The sequence below is a fragment of the Cololabis saira genome, chromosome 17, assembly GCF_033807715.1.
Source record: "Cololabis saira isolate AMF1-May2022 chromosome 17, fColSai1.1, whole genome shotgun sequence".
Taxonomy (NCBI): Eukaryota; Metazoa; Chordata; class Actinopteri; order Beloniformes; family Belonidae; genus Cololabis; species Cololabis saira.
The window spans coordinates 39,404,885-39,418,083 of record NC_084603.1 but is presented as its reverse complement, the minus strand read 5'-3'; the positions used below and the strand labels follow the sequence as shown (position 1 = coordinate 39,418,083).

At 47.0% G+C, this 13,199-nt stretch overlaps 1 protein-coding gene across 5 annotated transcripts in view; it reads left to right on the top strand.

Annotated features, from left to right (window-relative positions):
- The window catches only part of LOC133463659 (NACHT, LRR and PYD domains-containing protein 12-like), a 64,746-nt gene continuing 51,547 nt past the window's right edge, over positions 1-13,199 (top strand). For all 5 annotated transcript variants that reach the window (XM_061745323.1, XM_061745321.1, XM_061745324.1 and 2 more), the window contains exons 1-3: positions 1-51; positions 8,970-9,156; positions 10,319-10,438. In XM_061745323.1, coding sequence (XP_061601307.1) covers positions 9,008-9,156; positions 10,319-10,438 — 269 coding nt within the window. In that variant the 5' untranslated portion in view covers positions 1-51; positions 8,970-9,007. The remainder of the gene's footprint in view (positions 52-8,969; positions 9,157-10,318; positions 10,439-13,199) is intronic.

The following is a 13,199-nucleotide window of genomic DNA, read 5'->3' as shown; positions in this document are numbered from 1 at the left end:
TTCAGAGTTCAGACTCCATGTTGATGTGGACGGAGCAGCAGAGGAAACCAGGTTAGTGTTTGTTCAGTCTTCTTCTGATGTTTAAATGTTATTTCTGTGGTTCTGGTTGGAGTCCAGCTGAGGGGTGACGTGAGATCTGAGGTTTGGGTTCAGATGGAAACACATAACAGAAGTATAGAAGGTCCTCATTAGTACAGCTGGACAGGCGGGTGTGTGCTGAACTTCCTGTCTCCGAACATTTCCTGCTGTGGAAAGTTATAGAGTTATGTGTAACATTCTCAGAGGTTCTCCACGCTGAAAATAACAGTTTGATCAGATTTGATTGAATTTGTTCCCAAAACATTGCTGCATTATTTTGAACATGCAGATAAATGTAATGTGACGTTTTCAGGATAGTTTATACTGAAAAGCTGAATATTGTTTCTGTTGAAAGGATTAGTTTTCCAGATTCAAGATTCTCTTTATTGTCATTCTAACAAGTGCAACGAAAGGTAGGGTGCAGGCCTTAAGTACAACAAAAAACAGAGTGCAATATTAACAATAGATATATAAAACAATATGAAAACAATATAAAAACAACATCGGGGGCGGCAGTAGCTCAGGTGGTAGAGCGGGTCATCCAATGATCGGAAGGTCGGCGTTACGCAACGACGGGAGCAATTTCCATAGGTCGGCCTCCGCTGCATGAAACCACGCCCACAACCAGCTCCGCTGGCCGGAGCTTCCGCCATTGTTTGGAAGCGGTGAATCGTGTGGCTGTTTCAACAACGAGGGACAGTAAAAATTAGGTTTTGCATCGACACTTACCCTCATAAAAGGATCAGTACCAACAGTACGGACCCAGCAACTACACACGAATCAGTGGTAAGTGACGTTAATTTTTTATTTTATTTATATTTGTCTATGGGTAACACCGGAGCTCTATTAGTAATACATTTTATTCTGTCGCTGGTTTCAGATCTTCTAAGCAATGCACCTGAAGCTGTTCAGACACCTTCAGAAGATGCACGGTCCTTCCTTGAGCCAGCAATAGTGCATAAATGTTATTTATATACAACTTGGTGTATATAAGTGGTGTATATAATATGAACAAAGTTATCTTATTTTTTTTAACAATAAAGTTGCCATTTGTGAAAATTCAGTGTTGTGATTTCTTTACAGTTAACATGATTCATTTGTCTTGCGTAAGGTACGCGTCGATTTAACGCAGAACCGTAATTCAAGCTTTATGATCCCAGGGAGTCGTTTACACTGTGTCATAAATGCATGCGAGCGTCCGACTATGGCGTCGAGCTGCGTGACATCGGACGCTCTCTGTCCACACTGAAACCGTTAAACTCGCGGCCAGTTAGGACAGTCCAATACAAAAAAAAAATAAAGCAATGGAATTGATTTTGTCGCTGACGCTCACTTGCATGAGACACAGTTTAATAGTGTACGGAGCCGGCTCTTCTGCCCGGAGCGAGGCTTTTTGTCCTCCCCTGCTACACGTCATTCAAGCAGCCAATCAGCACAGAGCCTCATTATCATAGCCTCCCCGCCCCTCAGAATCCCTCATAGAGAAGGAGGTTAGAAGCGGTAAAAATAAAGACATAGCCCAGAGGCTGAATTTCTCATTTATGTAGAAAAAACAAGCCTTTGATTGTTTTTAAGACATTCAAGGCCAGTTTAAAATATACATTAAATGCCATAATAGGTCCCCTTTAAAGTCTCATCCAAGTCTCAAACAGAAGAGTCTAAAGTTCTGAAGAAGATTTAGAGAAGAAAATTAGAGCTTAAAAAGTCTCAGTTACCGAAATAGATCAAACTTGGAGAATTTGTAAAACTCTTCTGAACATCAGGATCACACACACACACACACACACACACACACACACACACACACACACACACACACACACACACACACACACACACACACACACAATACACTTTTGGATGTACAAAATTATGTTTCAAAACTGTGTTAAAGGATGTTTTGACACAGTAAATGATTCACCAACTTTTTTAACTACAAATAAATTATAAATTGTTTAAACTGCAGTTTCATCCAAATATTCTGAAACACTTTAAATCCAGTAAAATGTCCAGTCATTTTGGCTGTTTTGTGCCTCTCTTGATTCTGCACTGCCGCGGGTATTTTGTGTGTATGCACACATTATTAAGTACGTAGTTAAATAGTTTAATACTAGTCATAAATCAACAGCTGAAAGTGAGATGACAGCAGGGAGATGGTTTTATATTTTTCCAACACCTGTCATGAATGCCTAATGGCAATGCTTCAGCTTCCTGCAAAACAATGACTTGCGCACACCCGAAGATGCACACACAGAGCACTTGCATTTGCACTGCATTTTACCACACGCACGCACGCACGCACGCACGCACGCACGCACGCACGCACGCACGCACGCACGCACGCACGCACGCACGCACGCACGCACGCACGCACGCACGCACGCACGCACGCACGCACGCACGCACGCACGCACGGCTATTTTAATACCAGGTTGTTCATATCTCCTGATCCAGGATCTGGGGCCTCATATTCGAAACGTGCGTGGATTTCAACGTGAATCCGTTCGTGGAATTTTTACGTACGCAAAAAAAAATTCAGATGTTCAAAACTGTGCGTATGCCCAAATCCACGCAGGTTTCTTTGAACATCACAATCAGCGTGGATGTGAGCGCCCATGCCTGAGCACAACACTCCACCCTGTCTCCTCCCTCAAATACATATATTTGAATATGATAATGAAGATAATTCATCCTAACAAGGAACTTGCAAAAACAATGTTGTGCCACAGGGTAGATGTTGTTCAGTTATCAAGAGTTATTAATAATTGTCCTTCAACAATTATTAATAATTAATAAAGTAGATTATTTATCAAATTTAATCATCAAAATGACTTAATCAAAACGGGGCACCACCTGGATTTTTACCAGGAAAATGATGCCCCCAAACAACATATAAAAAAATCAGATTTCTATGACTTCTGCAACAGTGTTTCCTCCAAAACGTTCTGGCTGGTTAGGAGGGTGTAGAAACCTCTAGCTCGGAGAGCCTCCTGACTAATGGAACAGGGCCTATTTTGTGTCTTTTTGTTGCATAGTTCACTAACGCCTTTAGCTAGGAGTCTATTTTTTATATGTTGTTTGGGGGCATCCCCTGATCAGACAGACGTTAGTTTGGTGCAGATCGGACCTGTACTTTTTGATGGGCGGGGCTTTGAAACGTCACCTTTTCCAACATTCGAACGGACACCGTTGCCACAATATTTGACCAAACCAAGTAAAACTTGACCTGTGACCTCCATATGGGGCCTAGATTGGGCTTGCCAAGTCTCAACTCTGTGAACCCTCTGCAATGCCAACTAGCTCTGTGGATGTCATACAGCCACGGGACCAAAAGATCCTAGCAAAGGGCCTTCTGCATTGCAACATAGTCAAAAATCAGCCTCCCAGCTCAAAGTGTTACTGAATTATTCAAAAAACACAAAAAAGGCCCGAAAAAGGCACCACACACGGTGACCTTTGGCACTTCCGAATGTCGCATGGGTCTGGACCTCGGCACAGTGGATGAAAGTCACCTCCTGATACAGAGTCTAGAATTACAGCCTCTTAGCTCAAAGCGTTAGTGAACTATGCAAAAAAAGACACAAAATAGTCTTTGCAGGCCGAAAAGCAACAGACGCGTTGACCTTTGACACTTCCGAAGGTCACACAGATCTGAAACTCCGAACAGTGGATGAAAGTCCCCTCCTGATACAGAGTCTAGAATTTCAGCCTCCTAGATCAAAGCGTTAGTGAACTATGCAAAAAAAGACACAAAATAGTCTTCGCAGGCCCGAAAAGCAACAGACGCGGTGACCTTTGACACTTCCGAAGGTCACACAGATCTGAGACTCCGCACAGTGGATGAAAGTCACCTCCTGATACAGAGTCTAGAATTTCAGCCTCCTAGCTCAAAGCGTTAGTGAACTGTTCAAAAATAGACACGAAATAGGCCTCATAACAATACATAACAAACCTCCTGTGCCTACTGAGCATTAATAACATGTCATAATCGAAGGAGAACTAATTAAAACGGATGTCCTTAACATGAACCGGCTTGTAACGACGCGGCCGGGTTGGGTGGAATTACATTAGAATCTGTTGAGAGCCCGCTGCGTGATGTGCAGGAAATTAAACCACTAATGTTGTGTAATTAACAAGGATACAGTGGTGTTTCTGCCTTAAGAAATGTTGCAGATATCATTGTGAAAATCGTTAACGTCAAAACGGACAGTAATTTTTTGCTGGTTACACGATGGACGCGTACAAGAACTGGCGCCCGATGTGTCTCAAAATTTTATCTGTTGAGGATGTTGAGGACGCCTTCATAATTGGATTTATGATAGCAGGATTTCTCCTAATTGGAGTGGGGATCTTCCTGGCCTATCGACAATCGCGGAAGGCTGCAGGGGCTGTTCTGGCCCTCTCTGAGCTGCCCAAAGCTGCTGAAGGATTGAGCACGGGGCTCAGCACTCAAACTGTAACGCTGGGAGAGCAAGCTGGATGCGATTCTTGAACAGAATCGTAGGCTAGCAGGGGTCTTTGAGCTCTATAACAAGATGGAGAAAACCTTGGAGAAGCTGGGCACCCGGCTTGGCGGGGACTGATCACAAATTCGTCTGATCTGAGTTTATTGAGGATCCAGAAGAAAAGCAGACGGAAAATTACTGAGCTGCCTGCAAATTGTTGATTAAATTTTGGCCTTGAAGGAGCGGCTGGCAAGCCTCTCCGTCACAATTTCCCGGGAGGAATGTAAACATGACGCTCTGCACCCAACCTAACCCTCCCCGTCTCCAAAACCCCTGCGGATCCTGCCTCCCAGAACTGTACGGCTGCCCGAAACATCGCTTGGCTGCTCTCTGGGCGAAAGGTCCTCGGACTTATCGCGTCACAGACTCTCACATACACACTGACACACACCCCCCTCTCCCCATATCCAATCGCCTTCCTGGCCCCCCCCTCTTATCAGCCCCCCTGACAAGGACATTTTGAGTTCGAGCGCCACGTGTTTGCGGCGATCACTTGGGATGAACTGTGCCGGGACCACCCCCACCCCCCCCCCGACTTGCCCACCCCCCATCACCCACATGCAAGTCCTGTGACGTCTGTGTTTCGTGTGCTGCGAGGTGTTTTTTTGCAACTTGATATTGTGTATTGTATGATATTCAATGTGAAGATGTATTTTTTTTTCTCCTCCCCCCCCTATCCCAGTGTTACCCTTTGGAAAACAGGCGCACAATTCCATCGTGCCGCCGCCGGTGTATCCGAAAGTCAAAAACTGTTTTCTAAACTGACTCAATAAAGCTGATTCTGATTCTAATTAGAATACTTCCGTGTGTCCGATCCTCAGTTATCCAATGGGACTGATGCTCTCAGAGGCTTGAAACAACGCGGCTGGGTTGGGTGGAATTACATTAGAATCTGTTGAGAGCCCGCTGCATCGGTGCTTAGACGCTGAGGGCGACCTTGTGCGTCAGAAACTGACGCCGAAGGGCCCTGACCAAGTGTCGGTTTTTGACGAGCTGGGAGTGAGAATGTGTTGGTGTGTATGTGTGTGTGTGTGTGTGTGTGTGTGTGTGTGTGTGTGTGTGTGTGTGTGTGTGTGTGTGTGTGTGTGTATGTGTATGTGTATGTGTGTGTGTATGCGTGTGTGTGTGTGTGTGTGTGTGTGTGTGTGTGTGTGTGTGTGTGTGTGTGTGTGTCGGTAGCTCAGAATGGATCGGGAATTTATGACCGAGAGACAGTACTCGAGTTGAGGGGGGATGAGGGGGGATGGCATCCCCCCCTGAAATAAAAACGGTCCAAATCATCCCCCCAGTAAAACTGCCATCCCCCTTTCCATCCCTTATGTCATTTCATCAATGAATGTGGTTTTACTGCTATTTCAACATTTAGAGTCATCACCAGAAAAATAACTTATTTGACAATTTTCATGTGTTTCAAGTAAATTTTCACTTGAAATCAGTAGGAAAATCTGCCAATGGGACAAGATTTATCTTCTCATTACAAGCAATAAACATCTTGTTCCACTGGAAGATTTTTCTACTTATTTCAAGTGAAAATCTACTTGAAACAGGTGAAAATTGTTGTTTTTTCCAGTGATGAGTCTTGTTTTAAGTGTAATTAGATTTTTTTTTACTAAAATGAGACATTTTAACTAGAAACTAAATTTGACTTATCCTGTGAAGGACAGAGGCATATTGATAAGTTCAGAAAACTGCTGCTATGTCATTCCTGCAGTATTTCTGCAGGTGTTTTGGTCAGTGCTATTATTTGTAATATATTATATTATTTGTAATCAGCACAAATTATCTGTCCCCATATGATAAAATCCACCATCCCCCCTGACTTTTTTTCACAACTCGAGTACTGCCGAGAGAAGCGTTTGTATGTGTGTGTGTGGGGGGATTAGTAGGAGAGGAAAAGAGAAATAAAGAAGGGGTCATTCAACTGGGAAATGAGGAAGGGCTTTGTTTTCTGTTTTCTGTTTTCTGTTTTGTTTTCATGTCATCACGATCCAGCAATGTGGATGCAGCAGTAGGCAAACAAGAAGATAAACAAAAACACTTAAGCTAATAACACAGTTGTGAAGGGATCAGCAATCCAGCTCACAACATAAGCTAACTTTTAAAGTGTGTTACTAAGTTTTCTCTGCCCAGACACCAAAAACAGCCTCTTACGTTGATCTTTGTAGTTGAAGAAAAAGGGTGGTTTGGTCTGGCCGGTCAGCGTTCCTTGGGGAACAGCTGGGTGGTTACGCTCAGCAGGGGACCCTGATAAGCGGCTCTCACTCCCTCCTGTTATCCGTGCTGCGGATGAGGGGACAGCAGCTGGGCACAGCAGCTTGGCCTCCTTCAACTTCCAAATCGGTCCGAAAGCGTCCACGTCGAGACAATGCGGGGTCCCAGTTCGGCTCTCTGGGCTCGGAACCGTGTGGATCGCTCGTGCAGCGCTGCAAAACGGACGCTCCTTCGGTCACGAAAGGAGAAAGCCGGCCCTTGGCTGGTCGCCCCTGGTGCTACAGCAGAGACCTGTAGGTGAGAGGAAAGGCAGAAAAGAGAGAAGAGGTCGAGAGAGGGGGGCCTTGCTCTTTATAGCTGCGCCCAGGAAGTCCATGCTCCTTCCTGCAGCTTGAGGTCCTTGTCCAATCAGAGTGTGGTCCCTTATCACCAAAGGGGGCCACATATGCAAATCCTGGCTGGACTTCGTGTCCAGGGGTTTTTCCGTTGTTCCAAGCCGTGTGGCCACTGTGTCGTAAAACTTTAGGGTGGCTTAGGTCGAAGGCCTGAAATCCGGCCTGGTCAAAGCCTGACTGCCATGAGTCCATAATCACACATGAATTCATAATCACACATGACTTCATAATCACATGGACGGTAGCCCATGTGATTACAACAAGTAAAACAAAACAACAAGTAAAACAAAAAGTTTTAGTTTTATTATGATCGTAAAGGTTTGTAAATGTTTATGGGCAGCGTTAGTGCATCATTACACTCTCCTTTTCTTGTTTGTATTTTAAGAACCGACACCAGAACTTAAGTTTGTGAACGAAAAAACGGCTCCTCGTTCCGCTTTATTCACGCGTACTATATACTAACGGATTAAGCCCAATGTACACGTTTATTGAGTCTTACACATTGTGGATATCTGCGATCACCTCTCTCATAAGTATAACAATATGAACAGTATAAACTTATATTTAAAACATGAAGCATCACGATCTGATTCCTCCGCTGCAGAAATAAAGACAATGGGATTATAGATATAGGATAGAGAGGACACGGAGTTTTGTGCAGAACCCTTTTATTCAAGCAGAATCTCACACCCAGGACACACGTGCACCAGCAGCAGCAGCTCCTCCAACCACCTTGCTGCTGTCCAGCCCCGCCTTATCAAGGCTGGCAGGGTGGAGAGGGTGACGGGCCACACCTGTGTCCCGTCAGCCTGAGTGGCTGCACCTCCTCCACCCTGCCACATCGTCCCATACGGTCGTCATGGCGACTGAGATGTCGAACCTGTAGCAGCTCCAGCTGAAAGATCATGTTGGTCTTAACCGGAGCAGCTGGTCCAGTTCAGGGCAGAGATCCAGAAGGATCCTCTTGGTACCTAAACCCGCTGATGGTCCAGTCTTAGTCCTGGACCAGCAGATCCAGACTAAACCAGCTGATGGTCCAGTCTCAGTCCTGGACCAGCAGATCCAGACTAAACCAGCTGATGGTCCAGTCTTAGTCCTGGACCAGCAGGTCCAGACTAAACCAGCTGATGGTCCAGTCTTAGTCCTGGACCGGCAGGTCGGTGTGATCTGATCATCAGCAGGTTCCTCTCGGAGCCAAAGCTCCATCAGGATTTGCAGGTTCCATCGTTGAGCTCCTTTAGTTGTTTGTTCAGATCATGTGGTTGATTGTGAGATTGTTACAGCTCCACTCTTGTGTAACTTATCTGGTGATGTGGGGACTGTCGTGTCCTTCATGTGGTCGTGAACTTATTGTTGACGTCACGTTTCCTCATATTTTGCACTTCACTGCATCACCAGTGAGTGTCGCCAACGGACAAAACCTCAGAAAAGTGCATATGCCGGACTTGATTTGTGCGTGAAAGACCGCAACTTTCTATGTTCAAATCAACTTTCGAACATCCGACCGTGAGCGTAGAAAGTGGCGTACGCAAGTTTTTCGTGCACCGCACGTTTCGAACATGAGACCCCAGGTGAATACTCGGCTTCACAGATCACACCTGGACAGAAATGCTGGCATCAGGTTAGAGGAGACTCAGCTTCAAGTCTTCAGGTCTGGGTCATCGTCAGTATCAGTAAAACCTATTTCTTCCACCTCAGGAGTTTTGACAAAGTCCTTCAGGGAAAGTTATTAAATTGATTTCATGACTTAGTCGTGTTCTAATAAAGTTTCTGTCTACAGATTCAAAGATCATCTGTGTTTCTGGTTCATGTCTCTGAATGACTGAAGTCCAGAAGATGGATGATTGTGTGGAGAAAGAGGAGGAGAGACCAGAGTCTGCAGGATCCAGCTGTCTGTCTCTGAAGAGTGACTGGTCCAAAGATCAACCTCCAAAATTCAGTAAAGAACCTGGACCCTCAGACACAGAGTAAGACAACTGCTGTTAACTGATTCTATGACTCATCATGACTTTATATTTTCTATCCATGGTGGTTTGTTTGATGATTTAGGTTCTTCAAACATCAATTTTTCCTTCTGGTTCCTGTTTTTCCACCACAGAGTCTTCTGTGTTCCTCAACCATGTGGTCCTGCTGGTTCAGAGAGCAGAGTTTGGTTCAGGATGAAACCAGCTCTCCAGATCGTTCCAGGAGAGTCTGCAGCAGTTTTAGTACTCGTTGATGACATTAAAAACTAATCAGTGACAGATGTTTTTCTAGTTATACATATATAGATTAAATAAAAATATAAAACAACATAAACTTCCATATAATTGCATGTGATTTAGTTTTAATACATTTTTCATTTACTGTATATGAGGCCATATGAGGCCAGCTTGTTCTCAAAGGGCTCCGAAGCCGCCACAATCTCTCTTTTAACTGCTGCTGAGATGGTGGTTTCAAACTCTTGGGCTTCGGGTTCAGGTGGTAGCCGGGGCTGCTGCGGTCGCCTCTCCCTCGGTTTGCCATCATAGAGCGCCCGCGAGCGAAAAAGTGTACAGGTAGTGAAAAGCTTTAATGTTAGGGCGAAATACCGGCAAACAGAATTACAAAGTGTGATATAAAAGTGTAAAAAAAGTCACATTCCAGCGGAGCCTCGGTGGAACACGTCCTACATCCTCCTCATTCCACCGGAACTTGTAAATGTTGTTTTTGATCAAAACAAGTTTTATTTCAACATTTTACAGGTTTTGGAGGGAGGACAGTCTGATGTTAAATTGTTGGACAAAAACTGTAAATGGATTCATCTTATTTTGTCATCAACAAAATAATTTCAGTTCAGTTAAGGAAGTGTTGAGTTTGGATCACAGAGAAGTTCAGAGGGTCAGGAAGCAGGAATGTCCTAAGATCCCTCATCCCCGTGGAAGGTTCCTGCAGAGGAAACATGAGGTCTGATGTCAGGAGGAGAGGAAAGCAGTAATCTGCTCCAGGACTGGATACAGACTAGATCAGGGGTGGACAATCCTGAAGCAGGAAACTTCTAACACATGCAGGACTGTGGCTGTCAGGACCAGAGTTGGAGACCCTGCTGTTGATCTTCTTCAGTGGTCATCATCAACATTATCAATGACTGATTTGAATTTGTGTTTGCAGAAGTCGGTACCGCAGTCAGAGACCAGAGTCTCCAGGATCCAGCTGTCTCTCTATGAAGAGTGACCGGTCCAAAGATTATCCTCTAACCTTCAGTAAAGAACCTGGACCCTCAGACACAAAGTAAGACAACTGCTGTTAACTGATTCTATGACTCATCATGACTTAATATTTTCTGTCCATGGTGGTTTATTTGATGATTTAGGTTCTTCAAACATCAATTTTTCCTTCTCGTTCCTGTTTTTCCACCACGGAGTCTTCTGTGTTCCTCAACCATTTGGTCCTGCTGGTTCAGAGACCAGAGTTTGGTTCAGGATGAAACCAGCTCTCCAGATCGGTCCAGGAGAGTCTGCAGCAGTTTTAGTACTCGTTGATGACATTAAAAACTAATCAGTGACAGATGTTTTGCACTATGGAGACGCACATGTTGATGTCTGCCATGCCTAGGAGCACGTTACGGTCCGGGCCGCATTAACGGATGAAACAATGCTTGGAAGAATAAGTGGAAGAAGAAAAGGGAAATCGACCCTGGATCCTAATATCTCGCCCAGGCAAACTGGTTTTCTTCGTTTTTTTCTGACGTTTTTCTTTCTTCCTCTACTGGCATACACATAAACTTATGAATATAAAACATCCATCCATCCATCCATCGTCCGCCGCTTTATCCGTTCCCGGGTCGCGGGGGCAGCAGCCTCAGCAAAGATGCCCAGACTTCCTTCACCCCAGACACTTCCTCCAGCTCCTCCGAGGGGAGTCCGAGGCGTTCCCAGGCCAGCCGAGAGACATAGTCTCTCCAGCGTGTCCTGGGTCTCCCCCCGGGGTCTCCTCCCGGTGTGACATGCCTGGAACACCTCCCTAGGGAGGATCCAGCAGGATCCGGTACAGATGCCCAAGCCACCTCAGCTGACTCCTCTCAATGTGAAGGAGCAGCGGCTCGACTCCGAGCTCCTCCCGGGTGACTGAACTCCTCACCCTATCTCTGAGGGAGCGTCCAGCCACCCTGCGGAGGAAACTCATCTTGGCCGCTTGTATGCGCGATCTTGTCCTTTCGGTCACTACCCAAAGTTCGTGACCATAGGTGAGGGTAGGGGCGTAGATTGACCGGTAAATCGAGAGCTTTGCCTTTCGACTCAGCTCCCTCTTCACCACGACGGTCCGGTACATCGACCGCATAACTGCGGACGCTGCACCGATCCGTCCGTCAATCTCCCGCTCCATCGTTCCCTCACTTGTGAACAAGATCCCGAGATACTTGAACTCCTCCACCTGAGGCAAGACTTCTCCACCCACCCGGAGAAGGCACGCCACCCTTTTCCGATGGAGAACCATGGCCTCGGTTTTGGAGGTGCTGATTTTCATCCCTGCCGCGTCGCACTCGGCCGCAAACCGCCCCAGCAAATGCTGAAGGACATCAGGACAACATCATCTGCGAAAAGCAGAGATGAAATCCTGAGGTTCCCAAACCGGAACCCCTCCGGCCCCTGGCTGCGCCTAGAAATCCTGTCCATAAAAATTATGAACAGGACCGGTGACAAAGGGCAGCCCTGCCGGAGTCCAACATGCACCGGGAACAAGTCTGATCTACTGCCGGCAATGCGGACCAGACTCCTGCTCCGATCATACAGAGACCGGACAGCCCTTAATAGAGGGCCCTGGACTCCATACTCACGGAGCACCCCCCACAGAATGACACGAGGGACACAGTCAAATGCCTTCTCCAGATCCACAAAACACATGTAGACTGGTTGGGCAAATTCCCATGAACCCTCAAGCACCCTGCGGAGGGTATAGAGCTGGTCCAGTGTTCCACGACCGGGACGAAAACCGCATTGTTCCTCCTGAATCCGAGGTTCAACTATCGGCCGTAATCTCCTCTCCAGTACCCTGGCGTAGACTTTCCCGGGAGGCTGAGAAGTGTGATCCCCCTGTAGTTGGAGCACACTCTCCGGTCCCCCTTTTTAAAGAGAGGGACCACCACCCCGGTTTGCCACTCCAGCGGCACTGTCCCCTTCCTCCATGCGATGTCGCAGAGGCGTGTCAACCAAGACAGCCCTACAACATCCAGAGACTTGAGGTACTCAGGGCGAATCTCATCCACCCCTGGTGCCCTGCCACTGAGGAGCTTACGAACTACCTCAGTGACCTCGGCTTGGGTGATGGATGAGCGCGCCCCAGAGTCCCCACTCTCTGCTTCCTCAGTGGAAGGCATGTCAGTCGGGTTGAGGAGGTCCTCGAAGTATTCCTTCCACCGTCCGACAATGTCCCCAGTCGAGGTCAACAGCTCCCCACCCACACCGTAAACGGTGCCGGCAGAGTACTGCTTCCCCCTTCTGAGGCGCAGAACGGTCCTCCAGAATTTCTTCGAGGCCGACCGAAAGTCTTCCTCCATGGCCTCCCCGAACTCCTCCCAGACCCGGGTTTTTGCCTCCCGGACTGCCCGAGCCGCGGCTCGCTTGGCCTGCCGGTACCCATCTACTGCTTCAGGAGTCCCACAGGCCAACATAGCCCGGAAGGACTCCTTCTTCAGTCTGACGGCATCCTGTACTTCCGGTGTCTACCACCGGGTTCTAGGATTGCCGCCACGACAGGCACCGGAGACCTTGCGACCACAACTTCGAGCCGCCGCGTCGACAATGAAGGCAGAGAACATGGTCCACTCGGACTCAATGTCCTCCGCCTCCCCCGGGATCTTAGAGAAGCTCTCCCGGAGGTGGGAGTTGAAGATGTCCCTGACAGAGGGCTCGGCCAGACGTTCCCAGCAGACCCTCACAATCCGTTTGGGTCTGCCCGGTCTGTCCAGCCTCCTCCTCTGCCAGCGCATCCAACTCACCAGGTGAGATCAGGTGGTGACAGCTCAGCCCCTCTCTTCACCCGAGTGTCCAAG